At 35.2% G+C, this 26872-nt stretch overlaps 1 protein-coding gene across 1 annotated transcript in view; it reads right to left on the reverse strand.

Annotated features, from left to right (window-relative positions):
• DNAH12 (dynein axonemal heavy chain 12) overlaps positions 1 to 26872 on the reverse strand; it is a 226941-nt gene that overhangs the window by 75226 nt on the left and 124843 nt on the right. Inside the window, exons 31-41 of the mRNA XM_024746372.1 lie at positions 25924 to 26033; positions 23193 to 23376; positions 22920 to 23060; positions 19486 to 19569; positions 18745 to 18933; positions 10548 to 10667; positions 9020 to 9208; positions 7162 to 7313; positions 3979 to 4117; positions 2775 to 2941; positions 423 to 678 (exon numbers count right to left, since the gene is read on the reverse strand). Of these exons, the coding sequence (XP_024602140.1) occupies positions 423 to 678; positions 2775 to 2941; positions 3979 to 4117; positions 7162 to 7313; positions 9020 to 9208; positions 10548 to 10667; positions 18745 to 18933; positions 19486 to 19569; positions 22920 to 23060; positions 23193 to 23376; positions 25924 to 26033 (1731 nt within the window). The remainder of the gene's footprint in view (positions 1 to 422; positions 679 to 2774; positions 2942 to 3978; positions 4118 to 7161; positions 7314 to 9019; positions 9209 to 10547; positions 10668 to 18744; positions 18934 to 19485; positions 19570 to 22919; positions 23061 to 23192; positions 23377 to 25923; positions 26034 to 26872) is intronic.

The raw sequence follows: 26872 nt of genomic DNA on the forward strand, positions 1-26872 counted from the left end.
TGACACAACATGAAGAATGGGAGGGAAGAGAGAGAAGGGAAAATTAGTAAATACTAGAGTAGGAACCCAACAATTAGGGAAACACCCACAGTATGGCAGATATTTGTTCTGGATGATTTCCTTATAATAACCTTGTGAAATAGGTATTATCTCCCATTTTAGTGATTAAAAAGTAAGTTTCTGGAAGGTCAAGTTACTTGCTCAAGGCCAGATAGCTAGGAAATAGCAGTCAAGACTCAAACCCAGTTAGATTCCCCAATTTCAAAGCCTATGATCTTCCTGTTCTCAAGTCTTCCTAACAGCTTCTCTGACACTGAAGACTAAAATGGCTAAGGGAAAAAAGAAGTTAAAAAAAAACAAAAAGGAAGGATCAAATAAGGATATATGTAGTACTAAAACACTCTATTGCATTCTTTGCTCACCTCCATAGTCCCATTGACAATTTGGTTCCCAACTAAAAAGTACTCTGGAGGAAATTCTCGAGTCCTAAGGTAGAATGCTACAATTGATGAGAAGATTCGGACCATGGTTTCATCACTAAAAGTATTAATAGTGCAGATGTTGAAATGTCTAATAAAACGGGGAGTGACTGGATTTCTTCCACCACCTGGAAGGCCCATGGCAGCAATCAGTTCTATGTCAACCAACGTGATTTTACTTGTGTCCTTAAGGTCATACCTTGAAAGCACATAAAAATTCCAAAACAATCAGTTATAAAGCCAACAAGATGGATTGAAAAGTAGATCTCCTTAGAAAATTAATCTGATTTTAGCTTCTTTAAATGGAAGAAGATTAGATAATGCTTGGAGTAAGAGAGAAGTTTTTTTTTAAGAATTTCTATAATCTTTATTTCTTTTTTTTAAAATTGAGGTATAACTGACATAACATTATATTAGTGTCCGTGTACACCGTAATGATTTGATATTTGTCCAAATTGTAAATTGATCACCACAATAAGTCCAGTTAACATTTGTCACCATACATAGTTACAAAATTTTTTTTCTTGTGATAACTTTCAAGATTCAGCCTCCTAGCTACTTTCAAATATGCGATACAGTATTATTAACTATAGTCACTATGATGTACACTACAGCCCCTGACTTACTCATTTTATAACTGGTAATTTGTACCTTTTGACCCTCTTCACCTATTTTGCTCCCCCTATCCCCCACCTCAGGCAACCATCAATCTGCAGAGAAAACTTGTTTTAAAGCAGCACTCTATTTCTCCTTTCAGTGACACTGATTCTGTTGCCCAGATTCTGAGTATCTAGAAGGTCCCTTCCTCTTGCTCTTGCCTTTCTTTTTTTCAGTTCTTTCCAATTTGACTCTCCTTTGCCTCTTCACACTCCAAATCCAGAAGTATGGATGAGAGATCAATCTTTTTTGTGGATGGTTACAGATAAATGACAATATGTCCCACTTTGCCTAGGACAATTGTTGTTTGTGCCTGTCCTGTAGTAACTATTAACACTCCCCTTTTTCTCTCAGAAATATCCTGGTTTGAACAATAAACTATATACCTATTCTACTTACAGCTAAGTCCTGATTTCTTTTTCTCATCTCAAATCTTATCTTCGGAGCACAAAAGGATGTATAAATAGAACCTATACACAATTTTGTTATATAAAAAGAGACCAATTAGGGAATAACAAAGCTTCAAAGAAGTTTTAATCAGAAGGGGTATACAAATGACGCAGTTTAACTGGAACCACTCAAAGTGAAAAGCTGCTTATCTCCAACAGGTCATAAAGTCCTTTAATATTGAAGTTCTTGCAAAAAAGGGGGGTGGTTATGGAAGAAATCTATACAGCCAGTTCTTAGTCTAAAAGTACCATAGAAAGTATGAAAATATGACTTGATTTTTGGCAACAACTCTAGTAACTGTCAGTAAAGGACTGGTTAAGTAAATTATAGCAAGATCCACAAAACTAAACAGTATTAAAAGGCAACAAAATGAATGAGACAGACAAATAATATCGATAAATATTTAAATGCAAATAAGTTGCAAAAACATTATATGTAATATGGGTCTTTTTTAAATAAAAATATATTTATATAGAAAAAAACCTTGGAAGAATAGGGAATAAACTATTAACAGTGGTTATCTCCTGGAGGCAGGATTCCAAGGGCATGCAATAACAACAAGAAAAATATAATCCCAAAATATGACTTAGCTTCACAGTTAGGTTACCCTTGCCTTGAAATAAAAATCATGGCATATTAGGGATTAGGAAAGTATTTTAACAGGAGGAAATGAAGAATTATTAATCTGAACTAAAAGATACAATGTCTTATTTGTTGGAAACTAACCATGTCATCATAAAATAGGGTGGGAGGAATGGAAGAGTTATCTATGAAATTGCTGTCAAAACCAAGTCATCCCAAGGATACAGTAGTCCCAAATAGTTATAGATAATATAAAGAATTTTAAAATGGTAGAAACATAGGGTGCTGATTTACGGTTGCTTAGGTTGGAGACTACCCACAAATTCTCAGTGCTGGGTGATGGTAAAAGATGTAATTTGTAAATTATATTTAATAATTGAAAGTAGTAGATAAAAAGGACAAAATTTAATACTAGATTATTCTTCCATGGTATAAAAAGGTATAGAAAAGTCTTCTAAAATTTTCTTTATAGGAAAATCTGAGCAACTATTTTCTTTCATAAGTAATTTGAGAAAATGTATTATTTTGATGTGAGAAATTAAAATAGAAAAAGAGAACAAGAAATAACTTCAGCATGGCTACTTAAGACTTTAATTAAATAGTTACCAATTCCCACAGTCAAAAAACTGTCGTAATAATTCAATAGGAGGTTGAGCTCCATATTTCTCCAATGCAGGCATATTCATGTCATCTATAAAAATTATGCACTTCTTTCCCATAGGTGGTCCAAAAACTCCTTTGCGTCTTTTATCCAGCCTAGCCATAATAATGTTCTAAAATTTAAAAAAGAAATAGTAGTATATTTAAAGCCATACTTAACACCAGAAAAAAAAAAAAGAAATTTAACAGTCTAATTATGTAAGGAAATAATGCCAAGCAACACTATGTGCATGTTTATTCATTTATATTTATTCATTTTAGGGTTATACCAAACTTCATATTCAACATGATTCAGAGAGCATATATTGAAATCCTTCTATGTGCTCAGAATTGTTACATGTTTATATGTAACCAATTGTTACACCTATTTATATATTTATATTGTATACACACATATGCACACACACACACAAAATATTTTCTATATTGGATACCCCAACATATCTATTAACTTTAACTTAATATCTAAAAGCACTAATCTAAATCTGTAGTATTTTGAAATTAGGGAATTCTACTGGCTTAAAACAATGAAAATGAGCACCATAGATCAGGAGAGAATGGACAGATATAAATTTAGGAATGGATGATAAAAATGGTGATTAGAAAAGATCTCATGCAGTACTTTCATCTTGGTACCTCTGGGGGTAAAGGGTGGGATGCACAGTTTCCTGTCACAGAAAGTCATACAATAAACAGTATATGGTTTGAAAGATCTTTCACTGACAGAACTTCAGCAGGCAGCAAATACCCCTAGGGAACCATCTAGGAGAATCTCGAAAGAACAAGTTTTCTCTCTCTCTCTCTCTCTCTCCCCTTGTCTCCTTCTCTCTCCCCTTCCCTCTCTCTCTTCCACCCTCCCTCCCTTCTCCTTTACTTCTCCAGTTAAGAAATCAATTGTTGCTTCTTGGGCTTGAAAAAAATGATGACAAAGCTCAACAATTCAGTATTAATGCAAAAATGCTCTCTTGAACTTTTGTCCTTAAAATCTGATTTTTAAAACTTACTTGTAATGCCAAAAAGAAATTTTGAAGTTTTATTTAAATTCATAGAGGATTTACACAGCTACTCATTTAAAATACAGTTTTAAATGCTAATCAAAAAGGCAAAAAAATTAATAACTATAGATCCATGTTTCTGGCTTTTAACTAACCTGAACCTGATTGGCACTGGTCCGTGCGGAGAAATTAACATAAAAAGGAAAGTACAGGTCCTTTTCCAAGTGATTCATCAGCTTATTCTTCACATACACTGATTTTCCTGTACCCGTCGGACCCACAAAAAGTAGCGGCCTTAATGAAACAGTGAACATATCATTCAAAAGGAGAAAAAGTCAGAATACATTTCAATTAGAGGAGGCTGGATTTAGTTGAAAACCTAAATAGTAATCAAATCAACTTCATCCAAAAACTCACATTTCAATTTATCATTGTAATTTCATAAAAGACCGGTGAAAGTAACAATTGGCACACAGTTTTGCTTACTTACTGAAATTTAAATAGTAACAAACTATTATTTGAACAAATGTAACATTGCTATATGCAAAAACACTCATAAAACGAGTAGTAACATGCTTAACTTTTCAGAAAAAAAAAAAAAGTCAAAGTTTGTCTCCTCAGAAAAGTGATGTATTTGTACTTTTTAGTTAGAGATACAGGCAAGAGGGTGCTGTGTGGAATAGACTAATAGGATGATGACAATAAGAGAGGTTGAAAGTGTTTCACAGTTATCTCAATAGCACAAAGTTTTTGTGAGAAACTAAATAACAATGAATTCTAAAGGTAACGGTTATATATGCCCATTAACAGCATTTTTGAATCAAGTCAGTGTTACTAACTGAAAATACTTGTCTAAAAGCAAACTCTAAGGAATTCCCTATTCCAAGGGTTTCAAAAGCAGGGTTTCTCATTTTTGAGTGGTCTGAACTAATTTTAAAGGGAAAAAAAAAATCCTAAGAGTTTATGTTCACAGAACCCTGGAGAATCCCAGTTTGAGACATACTGAATTAAAAATTAAATACTGTCATTTTAATTGACAACTTGGCATCACATGCTACATAAAGACAAACACAAAGGCTGGCACTAAAACTGAGCAGCAGTAATCAGGTATAAAGAGTCATCTATATGACCCAAATAATGATAATATTAATTTTTAAAATTATCATTGACGTAGAAACATAAAATTAATACTATAAACAAAAAAAGATCATTTAGAACTACAGTGATGCCTGAGAATTCATCTACGCTTTCCAGTCTGAATAACATGCTATGGAAACCTATTTATTAAAATAATTTTACTAAATAAACACTGTTCTTAACTTGAGGTCCATGGATCAAACTGAAGAAATTCTTAGACAACATTGAGAGTTTGTGAACTTAGATGACATAGAGTTTATACCTTTACTTTCACTACCCTTAACTAAAATGGAGCAATTTATAATATAGTACCTGTGTACTTTATTATCAACAATAATATTGTTAATATTTGTCATCAATAGAAATCATAGATATTATACTAAATATTACAATTGTTAGAGATATCTCAAAAATATCACTTATGCCCATTGCTTCTTCAAAATTATGATCATCATCAGACTCACTGCTGGATCTTATTATTTAATGTGTTAATAAAAAGCACATTATTACTACTATAGCTCAAATTTGTTCAATATTTTAATAAATATATTTTAATATGTGGTTTGCTTTATAATCCTATGTTTGTACTTATTCATTCAAAAGCATTATTCTGACAAATGGTTCATGGAACAAGAGAATTCCTGTACCAGGAATTCCCCAGCATTGACAAGTACTTTCCTTGCTTAATGAAGTTTTTAATATTAGCCTCTAAATGCAAAAATGCAACTATGGGTACAAAATAGGGGTAAAATAATGTTCCCTCATAAGCTATTTTTCTTTTTTTTTAATAAACAGGATAAAACTGTCACAAAATTCACGCAGAAACAGGTTCTTCATCAAAAACAAATAAACCATGACATTCATGCATATAATGTAAGCTTGTCCAGTTTAAATAATATTTTTAAAATAATTTTATTTATTTATTTTTAAATTTTTGGCTGCATTGGGTCTTCATTGCTGTGCGCAGGCTTTCTCTAGGTGTGGCGAGCGGGGGCTACTCTTCGTTGTGGTGCGTGGGTTTCTCATTGCCATGGCTTCTCCTGTTGTGGAGCATGGGCTCTAGGTGCGTGGGCTTCAGTACTTGTGGCCCACAGGCTCAGTAGTTGTGGCTGACAGGCTCTAGAGCGCAGGCTCAGTAATTGGGGCACATGGGCTTAGTTGCTCCGTGGCATATGGGATCTTCCCAGACCAGGGCTTGAACCCATGTCCCCTGCATTGGCAGGCAGATTCTTAACCACTGCACCACCAGGGAAGCCCCAGTTTAAATAATATTAATGATAAATTATGGCTAGTGTTTCAAAGAAAAATAACTATAAAAGTGTTATTAAGAAAATTGGTATGGATATGTCTATGGTACGTGCTAGGCTTTTCATCTTTTTTGATGTGCTTTTCTTATTTAAGTCTGAGTCTTTTATGCTCATCTTAAGTTATGAAGAACTAGCATAGGACAGATCTCAAAAATGCCAAATGGGAAAATGTGGATCATGGTTAGTCTGATCCCTCAGGAGTACAATGAACCTGTGAGTTGAATGCATACCTTTTTAACAGTAACACTGTAACTGACTTTTAATCTGCTATTACAAATAAAAGAAATAAAAGATGGCTTATGAGGCAACAAAGTATGATGGTAAAGACTTTGAAGTGGGCAATAGGAAACCTGGATTTCAGGTTTACCACTAGTAACAGATGTCACTATGGAAATGTCAATTAGTCCCTCAGGGTCCTAGTTATCTGAAAATGGATGACCTCAAAGTTCGCTTCAAAAATCCTATGATCCTGGGCTTCCCTGGTGGCACAGTGATTAAGAATCCGCCTGCCAATTCAGGGGACACGGGTTCGAGCCCTGGTCTGGGAAGGTCCCACTTGCCACGGAGCAACTAAGCCCGTGCACCACAACTACTGAGCCTGCTCTCTAGACTCCGCAAGCTACAGCGACTGAGCCTGCGTGCCACAACTACTGAAGCCCGTGCGCCTAGAGCCCGTGCTCCGCAACAAGACAAGCCACTGCAATGAGAAGCCCGCACATCACAACAAAGAGTAGCCCCCACTCGCCGCAACTAGAGAAAGCCCGTGTGCAGCAACAAAGACCCTACACAGCCAAAACTAAATAAAAATTTAAAAAATTATTTTAAAAAATCCTATGATCCTATTAGAAAGGTACTATAATATTTAAAATGCATGCTTATAATAGAGTTTCTTACTTTGCATAGGTAATACTCAAATCCATTAGAAATGTATATCTAATTGTATCCATTGTAGGGACTATGATATCTTGAATCTTGACACTTTTATCTCCTAAATTAGTACTTTTAATTAATTCATTCCAGTGGATCCAGCGACCTCGGTTTTTCAACTATAAGAGAACATAAATTTTAAAGTATTATAACCATGCACTTGCTATCTAAAAGGCTCTTTTTAGCACAGTTATCATATTTGCTTTTAAAAACTTTACAGCCTTTTCCTCCTTTTTATTGTGAAATACAGTGGCTTCTCTTGTTGTGGAGCATGGGCTCTAGGCACGCGGGCTTCAATAGTTGCGGTGCATGGGCTCAGTAGTTGTGGCTCGCAGGCTCAGTAGTTGTGGCTTGCGGGCTCTAGAGTGCAGGCACAGTAGTTGTGGCACATGGGCTTAGTTGCTCTGCGGCCTGTGGGATCTTCCCAGACCAGGGATCTAACCCGTGTCCCTTACGTTGGCAGGTGCATTCTTAACCACTGTGCCACCAGGGAAGTCCCTGTCCTCTTAACACTCTAATCTTTCCAGACTGCCTTCAAGATGTCCTTGTGCATATATCAAGAATTTATCTGAGAGCCACTCTGATGTGGCTGAAGTTACAATTGACAGGACTTTGGCTTAATGTTTTCATATTTTAAAGTAAATGGGCAATAATCTAACTAGAAACAAAATATCAAATAAACTCATATTTGTTTCTCTAAAATTATTCTCTTTGGCATATTGATCCAGGCTGATATTCAGCCAGGACATATTGGAATGGCTGGACTGATTGTTACATTATTGAAGTTCTTCTGAACCAGGGGCTAAATAGCTGCTGTCTTGATACCCTAAGTGATCCTGATTAGGGAATCCACCCTCCCCCACACAGATATCTTCCTCTCCAAGTTGTCCTGCCCTTCCCTGGAGATCCTAAGGCCTCTCACCATCAATCAACAAAAGAGTTAGCACCTGGCAAAGAGGGAGGTCTCTTGGACTCCAGTGCTATGGCTGGCATCTAAGAATCTTTAAATATTTTCTGTCAAGTTGTATATGTATATGGTTTGTGTCTGGGTGACGGTAATTTTGCAAGTTTGGGTGAGTGTTTCTTCAGTAATTCATATTCTTAATTTCTTAGGTTTTAGCTTTTATTTTTATCAAAGTTATTTATGCACTATTTTAGAGTCAAAAGTATACAAGGTTAAGGAAAAACAGCAGTTTCCCACTCTTTTCTCCTCTCTAACAGCAACTACCTTTGCCTCTTTAAGCTGGATATTTTGATATTTACCTTCAATTCTTAAAGAATATGCTTGTGTTATCACTTCTTGATTTTTTAGTTTTAGAGGTTATTCTATTCACTTCCCACTGTGACTAATGAGGATGAAACTCTCTTTCTGGTCATATTCTTAAAATTCTGTGTTAACATGGTTTTAGGGAAAGATTTCTGCACTGGCAATCAGGAGAGCTGGGTACAAGTCCTGATTGTGCTAGTCAGTTGTATTTCTAGGTTTAGGTAAAATTGTAATAAGTCTCTATCCAGATCTTATGGCTCTGTGAAGTAAAATTTGCATGAATCAAATAATTATGCAAATGCTTACTGTTTAAAAGAATCTTCTGGTGAATTCTTTTTTAAATTGGAGAAAATAGATTTAATTTAAATCTGAAATTATAAAATATTCTCAAAATAAGTTTGTCTATACTGTCCACAAGTTATAGGAGTTAACTGAAGAGAAGGGACTAAAATGCTAACCACAGGAGTCAAAGTAACTCTAGGATGGGAACCCACTTTTGACAGCTGATCTAAGACTTTGTGTTTTACAGCTTATCATAACAAGCATTTTATATCATACCTCATACATGTAGTCATAGACTAGGCCTTTTTCATCAAAGTGGCATTCCCATTTACCCACAGAGTCAGGTATTGGGTTGCTTTCATCTTTTCCCAATATGACTAATCGTATGTAAATGTCAAAAACAATGCGACCATCTGTATCACAACTTCCTCCAATGGACCAAATCAAAGAAAATATAAAGCAAGCCTGTTGGTTAAAAAGAAAAATTAATTTAAACTATTTAAAAGGAAATTTTAACAGATTAACTAAAATATAGTACATTAAGTTCTAATTAATCTACTTGGAAAAGGTCAGATTTACAAATAAAGTAGAATGGAGCACATCTAAGTCACGTAACGAATCATTCCTCTGGCACTATGTATCTAAATTAAAATTCTCATGCCAAATGACCTAGGAATTTCTCTTTTAGGAGTTTATCTTCAAATATATTCCCACTGGACAAAACGATATATGTACAAGAATATTTACTGCAACACTGTTTGTGGTAGCAAAATATCTGAAGCAACCCAAATGTTCTTCAATAGAAGTCAGCTTAATTGGAATATGCTACATACGCTGGAATACATGTAGCTATTTAAAAAAAAAGGTAACCCAATACTGATATGGAAAGATCTCCAAAATATATTGTGAGAAAAGATGCAAATCAGTATGTATAGTATGCTAACATGTATAAAATATGTATACATATAGAAGAGGATATGTATCAAATATCTCTAGCAGGCTACATGAGGCACTGGTAATAGTGGTTGCCTTGAGCGTGGCTGGGGGGCTGGTATGGGTGGAAAACTTACTTTGCTCTTTTGAATTTTGCTCTAGGTACATGCCTTATCTAGTTAGAAAAATCTTTCAAATATATTTTGGGAGAAAATTTTCTGTGGCAACAAAGTGAAGGGAAAACCATGGGAGGGGAACTGCTATTACCACAGAGTAGAATAGAAGATAGATTGAAAGAGGAGATCGAGGTATTTGAGAATAAGGTGGTGGATAGGAAAGTAGCATAGACCAGGGAAGAGTACAGAACACCTCTTTCCTTTGGCTCCCTGAGAGCCTTATTCTCTGCCATTCTCTATGATCTCTAGACATTAACTAACCTGGACCACTGACTCCTTCCTACATATATCCTCTATGAATTCTGCCTGCAATGCTCTACCCAGCTGGTTGGATGCCTGCTCCTAGTCTTTCATAGCCAGTTTGTTGTAGCCTACACTCTAGCTTAACATTTAGACAAGATCAATTCACCTGAAGTCCATATTGGTTTAATATTGTCACCTTATTAAGTGTTTATCAAATTATGATCTTTCATAAGTAATAGGGTGTTTTGATTCATTCTGACATATTTTACTTTCTCTAAATCGTTTTTTAAATCAGAATACCAGGTCAGGGCAACTTTAATGTCTTCAGGTATTCTTTTGGTGCTCACCAAAAAACAGCTCTAGGTCTTGTAATGTCTTTCTCAACACAAGTATCATTTGCCAGAGGCATATTTTATTCCATAATTAAAAAACACAGTAAGTATAAAACCAACCATAATCCAAACACGGATGTGCTTGCTGGTAGGATCGTTTTCTACCACGTTACAGAGGAGTACTTCAAAGAGGCGTGTGAGAGATACAACTACATTGCTATCGCTTGTAGGAATCAGTTCCTGCAAAGTGAAAAGAATAAGATACTTTACTTTCATCTTATTTACATAATAAAAGAAAATAAACATTTCATTTAAAAAATGTAGTTTTCCTAAGGTCTTTATAAAATTTAAACTTAAGGAATTTAAATTGTAGACATGATAAAAATCTCTCAAATATTTTAGTCTAGCATATTACATTACACAGTTGTGCAAAACATATTCTTATTCTGAATTCTTTGAGAAATGAAAACTAGTCAGAGAATAAACAATGCTCTAGAGATAGTAGAAAAGAAGTTTATAACACCCATTTATTCATCTGTTTATTCAACAAACATTTATCAAAAACACAGTATACCTATATACCAAGCTAGGAGATATGAAAATAAAACACATGATCTCTGAAAAGAAGTGATATTGAAATTAAATAGACTAAAATAATATGGTATAATAATGACATGACAGAGTTAAGTCCCAAGGTAGTGGGAGGCTACTAGATTACTTGGGATAAACAATTAGCCCAGACCCAGGTAGGAAGACAAGGAGGGAAATAGGAGAGGAATAATCAAGGAAGATTTCCCAAATGAAGGAATAGCTGAGATGAATTTGGAAGGAAAGTGTGAGTTAACCAGGTGCAGAAGGGAATAATGTTCAAGGCAGGGGAAACAACATATATACAGACATGGAGATGTGAGTGGACACAGAGTATTAAAGGGATTCTGTAGGATGTGAAAAGAGGGTGTGAGAGAGGAATGGCAAGAAATAAAACCTGAGAAGCAGACAGGGGTCAGATCTTGAAAGGCTTTATAGGCTATGTTAAGGATGTCATGCTAAGACGAAGAGGGTTCCAATGGAGGGTTTTAAGTAGGGGAGTAAATGGAATGAATTTGTGTTTTGGAATCCTTATTCTGGTAGCAGGATGCAGACTGGACCAGAGTAGCTCTATTGTACTGATTCGGGTAGGAAATGATGAAGGTCAGAACTGAAGCTATTATGACAGGATGAAGTGGGGTGGTCAGAGGAACTGTGATGGAGAGAAGACAGATATGAAAGTTAGCAATGAGGGAAAAATCAATAGATGCTGGGGACTAACTGGCTATGGAAAATATGGGAATGAATTATGAAAAGAAAATCTATCACTCATTATCAGAAAGATGAAGTTTATTTATTTTTTTGCGGTATGCGGGCCTCTCCCACTGCGGAGCACAGCCTCCGGACGTGCAGGCCCAGCGGCCATGGCCCACAGGCCCAGCCGCTTCGCAGCACGTGGGATCCTCCCGGACCAGGGCACGAACCCACGTCCCCTGCATCGGCAGGCGGACTCTCAACCATTGCACCACCAGGGAAGCCCCTATTTCGTATTTTTTACAACGTATAGTATTAGCTTTAAAATTTTAAAAACTGAAAAATGATTATTTGTATATTTTTTCTATGAGATGTTGTACAGAATCTTCATAAAGTGAAATTGTCTTCTTTTATTTTATGCAGGGTATTTTTCCTATCTCCAAAATAGTATTTTAGGATGAAAATCTACTGAATACTCTTTTCCCTTCTCTATTATGTGGTGGTCCCCAAAAAGATATATCCACATCCTAATCCCAGGAAGCCACAAAGGTGATCTTATTTGGAAAAAGGGTCTTTGAAAATGTAATTAAGTTAAAGTATCAAGATGAGGAGATCATTCTGGATTATCTGGTGGGCCCTAAATTCAAAGTCATAAATCCTTATAAAAGTCACATAGTGGAGAGACACACAGAGTAGAAGGCCATGTGAACATGAAGAAAAAGACTAGAGTTATGCAGGCACAAGTCAAAAAAAGGCTGGAGCCAAAAGAAGCTGGAAGAGATAAGTAAAGAGTCTCTCTTAGTGCTACCAGAGGAAGCACATTCTGGCCAACACCTTGATTTCAGACTTCTGGCCCCAGAACTGTGACAGAATAAATTTCTGTTGCTTTAAGTCACCAAGTGTGTAGTAATTTGTTACAACAGCCCCAGGAAACTAACACAATATGTAAAGTTTTCTCACAAAATACTATATGTATATGTGAGTTTTTAAAGATACATATTTTAAATCCTTTTATTATTTATTTATTTTTTGGGCGGGGGGGCACTTGGCTTGTGGAATCTTAGTTCCCTGACCAGGGATTGAAGCCAGGCCCTGGCAGTGAAAGCACCAAGTCCTAGCCACTAGACTGCCAGGGAATTCCCTAAAATAATTTTAAAATATGGAATTTTTAAATCTTTAGTCACGATAGTTTTAATCCAAAGAGTATAGCTGGAATAAATTTTACCTCTGGGTTATTCGGATGTAACTTCAGCAATATAAAACCACAGCGTGGTGGGGACTTCTCTGGTGGCGCAGTGGTTAAGAATCCACCTGACAGAGTGAAGTAAGTCAGAAAGAAAAAGACAAATACCATATGCTAACACATATATATGGAATTTAAGGGAAAAAAATGTCATGAAGAACCTAGGGGTAAGACAGGAATAAAGACGCAGACCTACTGGAGAACGGACTTGAGGATATGGGGAGGGGGAAGGGGGAGTTTTGACAGGGCGAGAGAGAGTCATGGACATATACACACTAACAAACGTAGTAAGGTAGATAGCTGGGGGGAAGCAGCCGCAAGGCACAGGGATATTAGCTCGGTGCTTTGTGACAGCCTGGAAGGGTGGGATGGGGAGAGTGGGAGGGAGGGAGACGCAAGAGGGAAGACATATGGGAACATATGTATATGTATAGCTGATTCACTTTGTTATAAAGCAGAAACTAACACACCATTGTAAAGCAATTATACCCCAATAAAGATGTTTAAAAAAAAAAAGAATCCACCTGCCAATGCAGGGGACATGGGTTTGAGCCCTGGTCTGGGAAGATCCCACATGCCGCGGAGCAACTAAGCCCATGTGCCACAACTACTGAGCCTGTGCTCTAGAGCCCACAAACCACAACTACTGAGCCCATGTGCCACAACTACTGAAGCCCATGTGCCTAGAGCCCGTGCTCCGCAACAAGAGAAGCCACCGCAATGGGAAGCCCATGCACCACAACGAAGAGTAGTCCCCACTCACCACAACTAAAGAAAGCCCGCAAACAGCAATGAAGACCCAACACAGACAAAAATAACTAACTAAATAAAATAAAATAAAAACCAAAGGTGGATATTGCTATAATGGTGCTGTGTAAAATCACTTTTAATTCAACTATAAAAGCTAAAGGACAAAAGTATTAAAAACAACTATAACTAAATTATGTTAATGGATACATACTATAAATAAATGTTAATTGTGACATCAATAGCCTACAATGTGGGGAAAGGAGGGATAAAAGTGGAGAGTTCTTACATGTAAATGAATTAAGTTGTTATCAGCTTAAAGTACCCTGTTTTAAGAGAATATATGTAAGCTCCTTGGTAACAACAAAGAAAATACGGATAGAAGCTACACAAAAGAAAAAGAGGAATCAAATCCTATCAATACAAAACAAAACAAAACACAAAGGAAGAGCAAGATAGAAAAGAGGGACAAAAGAACTACAAGATAAACAGAAAATAGTTTTTAAAATAGCAATAGTAAATTCTTTCCTATCAATAGATAACTCAAATGTAAATAGGTTAAACTCCCCAGTAAAAAGATATAGAGCAGCTGAATAGATAAAAAAAAACGAAGATCCAACTGTATGGTGTCTATAAGAAACTCACTTTAGATTTAAGGACACACATAGGCTGAATATGAAGGGATGGAAAAAGATATTCCATGCAAACTGTGACCAAAGGAAAGCAGAAATGGCTATACTTAAATAATATGAAGTAGACTTTAAGTCAAAAACTATCTCTAGAGACAAAGAAGGTTATTATTACATAATGATAAAATGATCAATTGAATAGGAAGATAAAGCAACTGTAAATACATATGCACCCAACATCAGAGCACCTAAGTATATAAAACAAATACTAACTGATATGAAAGGAGAGACTGATAGCAATACAATAATATTAGGAGACTTCAATATCCCATTTTCAATAAGGAATAGAATATCCAGACAGAAAATCAGTAAAGAAACAGTGAACTTGAACACCATAGACCAAATATACCTAACAGATATATACACAACTTTTCACCCAAGAGCAGAAGAATATACATGCTTTTCCAGTGCACAAAGAATACTCTTTAGGATAGACCCCATGTTAGATCACAAAACAAGTCTTAAGAAACTTAAGAAGATTGAAATTATACCAAGTATCTTTTCTGACCACAATGGATTAAAACTAGAAATCAGAAAAAAAAAAAAGAGAGAAAATTAACAAATATGTGGTAACTAAATAACATAAGTACAACCACTGGGTCAAAGAGGAAATCAAAAAAATATCCTGAGACAAATGAAAATGGAAACAATACATACCAAAACTTATGAGGTACACCAAAAGCAGTACTAAGAGGAAGTTTATAGCAATGAACACTTTCATTAAAAAAGAAAAATGATCTCAAATAAACAACCTAATTTTACACTTCAAAGAACTAGAAAAATAAGAGCAAACTAATTTCACAGTTGGCAGAAGGAAGGAAATAATAAAGATCAGAGTAGGAATAAATCAAATAGAGACTAGAAAAACAATAGAAAAAAAATCAACAAAACTAAGAGTTGGTTTCTTAAAAAAATATATTAAATAAACAAACCCTTAGCTAGACTAACCAAGAAAAAAGAGAGAAGACTCAAATAAATAAAATCAGATATGAAAGAGGAGACATTGCAATGGATGACTCAGAAATAAAAAGAAATAATAAGGAACTATTATGAACAATTATATGCAAACAAATTGGATAATCTAGAAGAAATGGATAAATTCCTAGAAACATACAACCTACCACAACTGAATAGAGAAGAAACAGAAAGCCTGAATAGACCAATAACAGATAAGGAGATTGAAGTCGTAATCAAATACTTCCCAACAAAAACTCCCAGGGCCAGATGACTTCACAGCTTCACAACTCTACCGAACATTCAAAGAAGAATTAATAAAAATCCTTCTCAAACTCTTCAAAAAGTAGAAGTAGAGGGAATACTTCTGAACTCATTCTCTGAAGCCAGCAGCCAGAGAAAGCCGCCACAAGAAAAAAACAAAAAAACAAAAAACTATAGGTCAGTATCTCTGATGAATGTAGATGCAAAAATCCCCAACAAAATACTAGCAAACTGAATTCAACAACTTATCAAAAAGAGAATACACCATAACCAAGTGGGATTTATCCCTGGGATCCTCGGTTGGTTTAACATATGCAAATCAATCAATGTGATGCAACACATTAACAGAATGAAACATAAAACCACATAATCATCCGAAGAGATTCAGAAAAAAACATTTGACAAAGTTCAAAATCCATTCATGATAAAAATCCCTGCAACAAAATAAAGGCCACTTATGAAAATCCCAGAGTTAAAATCATAATTGGGTAAAACTGAAAGCTTTTCTCCTAAGATCTGGTACAAGGCAAGGATGCCCCCTCTCACCACTTTTATTCAATACAGCGCCAGAAGTACTAGCACAATGAGACAAGAACAATGAGACAAGAAAAAGAAACAAAAGACATGCAAATCAGAAAAGAAGAAGTAAATTTATCTCTCTTTGCAGATGACATAATCCTATTTGTAGAAACCCTAAAGACTCCACGGAGATGGGAGGGAAGGGGGACACAACATTTTAGAACTAATAAATTCAATAAAGCTGCAGGATACAAAACCAACTCACAAAAATCAGTTGCATTTCTTTTCATCAACAATGACCTATTTAGAAAGGAAATCAAGAAAACAATCCCATTTATGATAGCATCAAAGGAATAAAATACTTAAGAATAAATTTAACCAAGGATGTGGAATATCTGTACACTGAAAACTATAAAACAGTAATGAAAGAAACTGAAGACACAAATAAATGGGAAGATATTCTGTGCTCAAGGATTGGAAGAATGTCCATCCTACCCAAGTGAGCTACAGATTCAATGCAATCACTATCAATATTCCAATGACATTTTTTACAAAAATAGAAAAACCAATTCTAAAATTTGTATGGAACCACAAAAGACCTCAAATAGCCAAAGTAATCTTAAGAGAGAAGAGTAAAGTTGGACACATCACACTTCCTGGTTTCAAATTATATTACAAAGCTCTAGTACAAAACAGAATGGTAGAGGCATAAAAACGGACATATAAACCAGTGGAACAGAGTAGAAATAAACCCAACCATATATGGTCAGCTGATCTTTGGCAATGGTGCCAAGAATATACAATGAGGAAAGGATAGTCTCCTTAATAACTGGTGTTGAAAAAACTGGATGTCCACATGTAAATGAATGAAATGGGACCCTTACCTTGCACTAGACATAAAAATCAGCTTGAGATGGATTAGACTTAAATGTAAAACCTGAAACCATAAAACTCCTAGAAGAAAACATGGTGGTGGGGGTGGGGATGTTCCTTGACATTGGCTTGGCAATGATTTTTTTGGATATGACATCAAAAGCTCAGGCAAAAATACAAAAATAAACAAGTGGGACTACATCAAACTAATAAGCTTTTCCGCACAGCAAAGGAAACCATCAAAAAATGAAAAGGCAACCTACTGAATGGGAGAAAAATATCTGCAAATCATATATATAATAAGGAATTAATATCCTAAATATATAAGGAACTCATACAACTCAACAGCAAAAACACAAACAACCCAATTTTTTAAATGGGCATAGGACCTGAATAGACATTTTTTTCCAGAGACAACATACAAATGGCCAACACATATATGAAAAGCCACTCAGCCTCACTAATCATCAAGGAAATGCAAATCGAAACCAGAATGAAATATCACCTCACACCTGTTAGGATGGGTATTATCAAAAAGATAAAAGATAATAAGTGTTGGTGAGAATGTGGAGAAAAGAGAACCCTCATGCACTGGTGGTGGGAGTGTAAATTGGTCCAGCCATTATGGAAAACAGTGTGGAGGAGCCTCAAAAAACTAAAAATAGAACTACCATATGATCCAGCAATGCCTCCTCTAGATACAGCACCCAAAGGAAATGAAATAAGTACCTCAAAGAGATATCTGTGCTCCCATGTTCATTGAAGCATTATTCACAATAGCCTAGATATGGAAACACCTAAGTGTCCCCTGGTGGATGAATGGATAAAGACATTGTGGTATATATATAATGGAATAATATTCATTCTTAAAAAAGAAAATCCTGGGGGCTTCCCTGGTGGCGCAGTGGTTGAGAGTCTGATCAACAACATAAACAAAACCTGAGGACTTTATGCTAAGTGAAATAAGCCAGACATAGAAAGGAAAAAACTGCATGATCTCACTTGTATGCAAAATCTAAAAGCTGAACACATAAAAAGAAGCAGAGAGTAAAACAGGTTACCAGTGGTGGGGAGGTGAGAGAAATGGGGAGATACTGGGCAAATAGTACAAAGTTACATCTATGCAGGATGAATAAGTCTAGAGATCTAATGTACAACATGATGACTTTAGTTAATAATACCTGATACAATATGTACCAGTACTGGAAATTTGCTAAGAGAGTAGATTTCAGGTGCTCTCATCACACACACACAAAAGTATGTTAACTATTTGAGGAGATATGTTAATTAGCTTGACTGTGGTAATCATTTCACTACATATATGTATATCAAATCAACATGTACACTTTAAGTATTATAACTTTTATTTTTAAAATTAAAAAATTAAATGCATTTACACACACACACACACACCCCAAGTAGAAGTATAACTAGGGAAATGTAGATAAGATCAATAGATATTATCAATGTCAATATCCTTGTTGTGATATTATAATACAGTCTTACAAAATGTTACCATGGGGAGACATTACGTGAAGTGTATGTGGGATCTCTCTGTATTATTTCTTACAACTGCATGTGAATCATGGATTGTCATAATAAATATTTCAATTTTTTAAAAAAGTGGATACTACAAGTCTAAGGAGAAACTGATTTTAGTTATTTATCCTACCATTCTGACTTTAGACTTAGTCAAACTGAATGGAAAGTAAAGAAATTTGAGTGTATAAGAGAATTATAGTGTTACCTTGCATTTTTTCTTACGAAGACTTAAAGTGGGCTGTATTAACCAGTCAAAAAGTCCTCTCAGAAGAGCTTGATGATCTGGTTCCTGTAGAGGTCCTTTCAGTGAATTCAACCAAGAAGACACAAGTGGTTCCCATCCCAACTGTGAGGGCTCCAAATAAATCATGCCACAGCGGCTTACAGTGGCAGGCTACAGAAAAAAGACAAGTTTTCCTTTACTAATCTTGTAGTTATTAACTAATTCTTTGCATGACTTATAAGGTCCTTCATGATCTGGCTCCTATCTTCCTCTACAGCATTCACATACACTAGATGAAACCATTTGCAGTTACAGTTCCCCAGATATGGCATGGCTCCATGTCTCTATAAGTTATCTTGTCATGATTTGGAATGCCCAGCCCCAACAAGTCTCTGTGGAGAAGTCTTACCCCTCAAAACCAGATCAAACACTCAAACATTTTCCATTGTCGTCCTCCTCTACCCATTCCTCTCTTGGGTGCTCGCCACCTCCATATTCTTAGAGCACTTAACATGTAGCTCTGTACTGGAATATATATATATTTATTAGCATGGTTCTCATCCTCCCTAAATGAGCATACACTGTGTCTTATTCATCTTTGTATTCCTTGTGCCTAACTCGCTTTCTGACACAATAAAAAGTACTTATTGACAAAGTGAACAAATGAACAAACAAAATAAATGAACAAACAAAAACTACTGTTAGATTAAATTATGAACTTACTGAGGCCTGGGAAAGGTCCATTGCTTCAAAGATGAGACTCATTTGAGGGGACATTTGAATGATTTCTCCACTCATAAGGCAGAGCTGAAGGCAATAATTTTTCAAATGTTTATTTTAAAAAAATCTCAACCTTCTCAGGTAAAAATTTATTCTATTTAAGTATCTCCTATGATATAATGGATTAAGTATTAGAATGGAAGCCAGAAAAAATCTTAATTCTAGGTGTAGCTCTGTCAATTACTTACTATGTAAGCAAATTTATAATATCTCTGACTCTCAGTCTCTTCATCTATAAAAAGGGATAATTTTCCTCTCATAGAATTAAGGGAGAGGGGAACTACATGATATATTGAAAAAAAATAAAATCCTATACAAACGTCAGCTTTTGTTATTAAAAAATTACATGAAATATTCCTGATTTTATAAAGTTGTCATAAGACATTTTTTATTAATAAAAAAAGAGAAATAGAAAAAATAGAGAATACTATGAACACTCACATACCCATCTCGTAGATTTAACCTATGTTAACATTTTGCCATATTTACTTAGTCTTTTTTAAAAGTATTTTAAAGATCATTACAAACATCATGGCATTTCACATCCAAATATGTCAATATTCATCTTTAAAAATAAGGACTTTTCTATATAACCACAAGAACATTATCACATCTAACAAAATTACCAATAATTCCTTAATATCATCTAACACTCAGCCAATACTCAAATATTCTCAGTTGTACAAATGTCTTTTCAACTGATTGATTCAAACCAAAATTCAATCAAGGACTATGCATTGGGCTTGCCATGTCCTCTTGGTCTCTCTTAATCTAAAACATTCCTCTTTAATCAAATATGTGAAAAACTGAATTTATCAACTGTGTCCTTCCTGTCAAATTCCTATCTTGTCCATTATTATTAAAGCCGTTGTATCCCCTCAATCTCCTTGGCTTCCACCTTTGGAATTATCATTAACTTTTAATAATGTTGGTAATAATTATAAACTGTTGATACCCCAAATTAATTGCATTATTAAGTCTTTAAAATTCTTCCTCTACATTTATTTTTCAGTGCTTCATCTCTGATTCATTACTCTAATCCCAATTTTGCCCCTATCTAGTTCGTCAACAATTCAGCATTTAACATTTCTGGATCTGTTTCTTACCTGTAAAATGAATGAACAGTTTAGTGCTGGATTGTCCAATAAGACAGTCAGTAATCATATGTGGCTATTTATATTTCACTTTAATTAGATAAAATTTAAAATTCAGTTCTTCTATTGCACTTAGCCACATTTTAAATGCTCAATAGCTGCATGTGACTAGTAGCTACCTTATTGGACAGTGCAGATATATCCATCACTACAGAAAGTTCTATTGGACAATGCTTGTCCAGAATACTTTTAAGTTTCTACCAGGCTGTTTCAGCAAACATTCTCCTTCTTGCTACAAATTTGGGAGGGGGAGTCAACATTTTCCTCGCTCCCCCATGCTATTTCCCAACTACTTCTATTCCATCCTCTATTACAGCCCTTGCTCCTTTGACAACCCCTGCTTGGCTAAAGCCTTTGGCATCTGGCTCAGTCTCTTTCTACTATAACTCTGGCCTGATCCAATGTTCATAAGGGGAAACATCTCATTACAGCACCCCCACCCCCTGCCTCCGGTATTTAACTACCTTGTCTTCACTTACTTCTCCCCTACTCCACTCCAGCCATCTACCTTATCTACCTGGGACCTTCTGTCCTGGAACACTACACAGTTCTGAGCATTCAAGTCTCTGCTCCATCCAGCTCTCTCACTCATTGACTCCTACTATATTTGCTCTTCATTTTCATAGAGATTTTCATATCCCTGTTGTTTTTACTTCTTTCTTTAGGTAGCTTCTGTTCTATGGTCCAGCACTTCTATCGTTCTCATGCCAATATCTTTAAAGTCTTTCTGTATTTCCAGTCTGGCAACATTATCTACACCCACATCCAAGGTGCTTAAATTGGTAGAGAAAATCTCACAAAGGCAGACCTTGGCACTATAGTTTATAATTCATGGTCTTTAACTCCATCAGGTTCTCTATAACACTCAGATATGCTTCTATGTTTTCCCAGGCAGCTGTCTTTCCCATTTTCCATGATGGCTAATTTAAATCTTCCCCTTTCTCCTTGAGTATACAAAGAACCAGGGCCTGCCACTGCACAAAGAAAAAATAAAGCATCAAAAGGATTTGCCTTCAAATTTCCACTATGAAAGCCATACATTCACCTTTCCTGCTCTCCTCTCATCCAATATGAAACAATCCTTCCATTTGGCTCTGAATCCTTAGACTTGACTGGACTGATTAACTGCTCTCTTCTGAATCATCACTATTTCTCCTCTCTTTACTTTCCCCTTTAGTTCAATCAATATGACTAACTGAATGAATGAAAAAAAGAATATGAACAAATGACTAACCACCTATGATAAAGTACTGGAGTATATGTTTGAATGCTAATTAAATTAGTTTGTTTATTTAGTATTATAATTATTTCATAAAAGCAAAAAAATAAATTGATATACTAACACAATACTAATACAGACACAAAAAGAATAATAAACAAATAAAATGGATCTACAATATAAATATCACAGAGCACTATATTGACCAAATGAAAGAAAACACTAAAGAGTATGATTCTATTTATATGAAGTTCAAGAACTGGCAAAACTAGTTTATCAGAGTAGAAGTCAGAATAGTGATTGCCCCTTGGGGAGGGTATACTGATTGGGTAGGGACATGAGTGAACTTTGTAGGGCACAATAAATTTTATGCACTTTTATTTAGGTGATGGTTATGTGAGTGTACACATATGTAAAAAAATCTTAGAATCTAAACTTAAAGTTAGTGCACATTTTATACTTATGTTATCTCTCAATTAAAATAAATACTAGAAGACTTCCATTTTCTCTTTTTTTGTATATCTCATAGGTTTAAGGTAATGTACCACATATAAGCACTGAAGCAACTGATGTTTTCAAAAAAGAATGAGGGCTTTTTATTTTCTTCTAAAATATTAAAGTTCTATAAGAAACCTTAACACTGTAGTCGCTTAACTTATTGCCACCCATTACATTACTATGCCTTGCTGCTAATACAGTAATTTTAATATACTTGCATTCTAATTAAAAAATTAAGCAAAGAATTTACTACAGCATAGTTTTCATTGAAAAGATAATTTATAAACTTATTCAATTTGCTGCATCCCTTATTTTAAATATATAGTCTGAGATGATTAGCTGTTGAACACATAACATTGTTTAAGCCTATCTGCATCTGCTTTGCTTTTTTAAATTGTGGTAAAAAAAATTAATTTACCATATTAACCATTTTTAACTTTACAGTTCAGTAGTGTTAAGTATATTCATATTGTGCATCTGTTTTGCTTTTAATTATGATGATTTACCTTTTTATTATCATCCAATACTGTGTTCATGCTCTCTATCCACAAAGTGTCAATGGGACCATCAAATACAACCCATTTCCGGTCAGGTGTTTCTGATAAGGCAAATTCTCTAAAAGTGTTAGCCACAATACCATCAGTCCACTGAGGAGGAAAAAATGAAGTGTTGGAAAGTGTCCTTAAAAAATTATAAAGTGATAATACAAAAACATTTCAAATTTCTTGGCTTAATGTGCATTGTCAATGAAAGTGGAGAACGTTTATACTGTAGATTACCTCATGGGACACGGGGTCAAATTGTCCAAAAAGTTGGCCCATAGTAATGGATTTGGGGTTTACAGTCCTATAAATGACCTTTTCTTCCTCTCCATAGCCACGTTCATTCATAAGAGTTAGAGTATCAGCCAGCATATGCAGAACTTTTGTTTTAGCGGCAAAAGGCTCTCCTACTAGCATAAAACTATTAAGGAAAAGAAGTCATTATACAATAAAATTCTAAAAAATAATGGTAAATTAAATTATTTCCCTATATATTGGTATATGAAATTTTACCCTATGATAATTACTACATATAATTTTTGAAATTATATTAATTTTTCTCAGATATAAGGGAAATACATTTAACTTCTTAACTGGTTGATCTCTAAATCAAATTCTCGACATTAATACCATTATCTACAAAAGAGAATAAAAAATTTCCAAATGAAAATGGAAACTTAGTAACTGCATACTCAAAAAAATTTTTTTAATGACTTGGGGTTTCCTAAGCAGAGGAGAGGAGACGATTCACTTTTCCTCAAGATTTCACTTGCTGTAGTGCTCCTTGCCAAATATTTCTGAATCTCCTCTCCTGGCGCATAGGATTCCGCACTCTCTTGTGGGAATGAATACTAGGTAACTAAGGAGTAATAAGTGCAAATGATGAGTGTTACTTCTTAGGGGATAGATAATTGCCAGTGAGGGAACTTACAGAGCTCTCCTTTCCCTCTAGCACACCTGGGACCCACAATGCTGAGATGGTGGCTGCTCTAACAGCCTGGGACCTGAGTGATTATGATGAGCAGAACCTCTCTGTTAAACTATAATGGAAACAGTACAAATGAGAAATACATATTTGTTTTGAAGTCACTAAGATTTGGGTGCTGATCGTTTCTATGGAATAACCTAGTCCATCCTTACTGATAGAAATTGGTAACTAGAAGGGCAAAAGGTTTTCTTGCCATAATAAAAAAGACTAAAATAAGTGGCACTGGCTTAGAGGCTAGGTTGTGGGTGGTGGCCAAAGGATTGGCAATTAATATTATGCAATGATCAAACATTCGGTAAATTTATCCCTGAGATAACCTGGAAGATAGATAATATATCTAATGAAATTGTAGTTTTAGGGGAAAAGGATAGTGAACAGAATATTATTAGTATATATTGGCAGCTGATGGCTGTATTTAACAAGGAACTACAAAAAGAAATAAGCTTAAGAAAATATGGTCAGTTTGCAAGCAGGAATGAAAGTAGAGGGAGTTGAGAAATTCAGAGACTTGAGGGATTGAATGAGGTCATTTATTCTCACCTGCAATTGGTAAAACATAAATTGAGAAAATCTTTGAACAACAAAGATCAACTCAGCCTAGTATCAAGGATCAAATCAATAAGCCTAATATGTTCAAGGATACTACAAGGAAGTTTAGAAAGGTATGACTTAATAAGGACTATCGTTGTGGCTACTGGCACATGGAACTACCTGGAATCAAATAGAAAAAAACTTATTAAATAGTTTTTGAGAGGGTTTACTGACAAAGAAACCATGAGTCTAGGCTAAAACACATGTGAATGTTTAAGATGTAAAGAAGACTCAGGTACTGAATGCACGAGGGTTGACTGTACTAATTCCCTCTATTATTACATATGTTTGAAAATTTATATGATACAAAGGTTTTTTTTTTTTTAATTTTGCCTTTAAAAAATCATGACCTTTGAGATTTCAACTTTCTATAGGCAGTAAGTGGGCTGAAAACATTTGTCAGCTCCCAAGGATATTTTCTCTATTGTCCACCTCACATGTGACCAGGGAAGAAAATGGAGATAGAAAGACCTCTCAAAAGGTTGAACCGAAGTCCACAGAGCAGAGGTTACTGGAAAGACTCTCTCAGGGAGCAAAATCAAGCAGAAATAGATCCAGGTTTTATGGGGATTTCAGTTTATACAATTGGTGGGGAAAGCTCTCTAAGGAAAAAAATATATATGTAATTACAAATACAAAAATGTCCACCGCCACTTTAATGACACCCTTTCCAATAAATTATATATAAAATGATTATGACTCCCTGGAGGGGCCTCTACTAATAAGAGGTCCTGAAGTTTAAACTCCAGTAGTTTCACAATCTATCTCTGGAACTGGGCTCCCACACGCACAGCTGGGTTTCAGAACTGCTACTGACAAGTGTTGGCTTTGTCTCCCATTCTTCAGTTTCTAAATGGGAGTATTTGCTCTGATAATCCTGCTCTGGTAAACCCACTATTATAATACTGGATGTATGCAGGGCAGATAACTTGTCTTTGTAGTTTTAGGTCTTTGGAGCAAGAACAGCGTCCAAATCTGATACACAAACTATCATGCATCACCTAGAGATCCTATACTTTGAGTCTGGTTCATTGATTGATCAGATCTTTTAGGTTGTCTCCCTGGGAAAGGAAAAGTGTGTTCTATGTGCATGAAGTACAGGCAAATAACATATCTGATGATCAAAAGGGCAAATTGTGGTGGTCATTAGTGCTACATCACTAATGAGTACTCCTTACCACTCCTTTTTGGATAGGTAACATGAGAGAGAAATAAACCTTTGTTTTTAAGCTACTGGAATGGAGATGGGGGTGGGGGGCGTTGTTCCCTAGCCTACCTCGCATACAAAGTTTGCTGAGTCTTTTAGTTCACAAATTTTAGTTGTTTTAATAGTTTAACTTAAAAAACAACATCTAACTTTGGCACACTATCTATAATCTATAATCTTACCCATGTCTAACAATCATCATCTCATATGCCTGAATCATTTTTTCAAGAAAAAATTTAACAGGCTGAAGATTATGTACTTTGCAGGCTTCATGAGCACATTCCAAAAATTCCTAAAATAAAAGAAAAATGGAATGCATTTCTACAAAATCGTATTATAAATCATGTCATTCATGTCTTATAAATGTAGACTTTTCATTTAGAAATAAGAAATTGTATCTTCTTATATTTATAAATTATTTCTTGAAACTTTATTTTTTAATTAAAAGGAGGAACAAATAAAATTAAAATACTTTAAAAATATTAGTATTCCCCATTATAAGTTATCAATGATCATGGCACCATAGCATTGGGTGTACACTGCATGAAAACAACTCCTCTTAATAGTTTTTCCAGAATTTCACTTTTGGTTAGGATATAGAAGGACATGCCAAACAATCCTTCACACTATAGTAAAGAGAAATAAACAGAGGTTACAAAAATTATAAAGCTTTTAAAGATACAGGAGAACTTTGGATGCAGATAAGTCTAAAGGAATTAAACTTCAGAAAGGGATGAGCCTTTCCTAGGTGAACACAGATCAACAGCTAATTTTGCCTCTGGGAGCAAGTACAGACATAGGTGGGCATTGGATTGAGCCTGCTATAGGCAGAGGGACTTTGCTGAAGTAAGGAGAAAATAACAGATATTTTAATGGTCATGTGGACTTATGTGAACCTCATAAAACTGGAGGAGCCTCAAATGCAAAGCTGGTTTTCCCATGGCCTATGCTTTTGCTGAGTCTGAAGTGACATAAGAAATCAAAGTCTTAGCTAGAAAGGCACAAAGAGAGAGATTTTCTTAGTCTTCAGATGCTTATATCCCAGAATGCTGCTATAGGAAGGGCCTTATTATACAATAGGACAATTTTCACTATAAAGACATTTGAAACCAGAGGTAAACTAAAGCTCAA

The sequence above is a fragment of the Neophocaena asiaeorientalis genome, unplaced genomic scaffold, assembly GCF_003031525.2.
Source record: "Neophocaena asiaeorientalis asiaeorientalis breed wild unplaced genomic scaffold, Neophocaena_asiaeorientalis_V1.1 scaffold251, whole genome shotgun sequence".
Classification (NCBI taxonomy): Eukaryota; Metazoa; Chordata; class Mammalia; order Artiodactyla; family Phocoenidae; genus Neophocaena; species Neophocaena asiaeorientalis.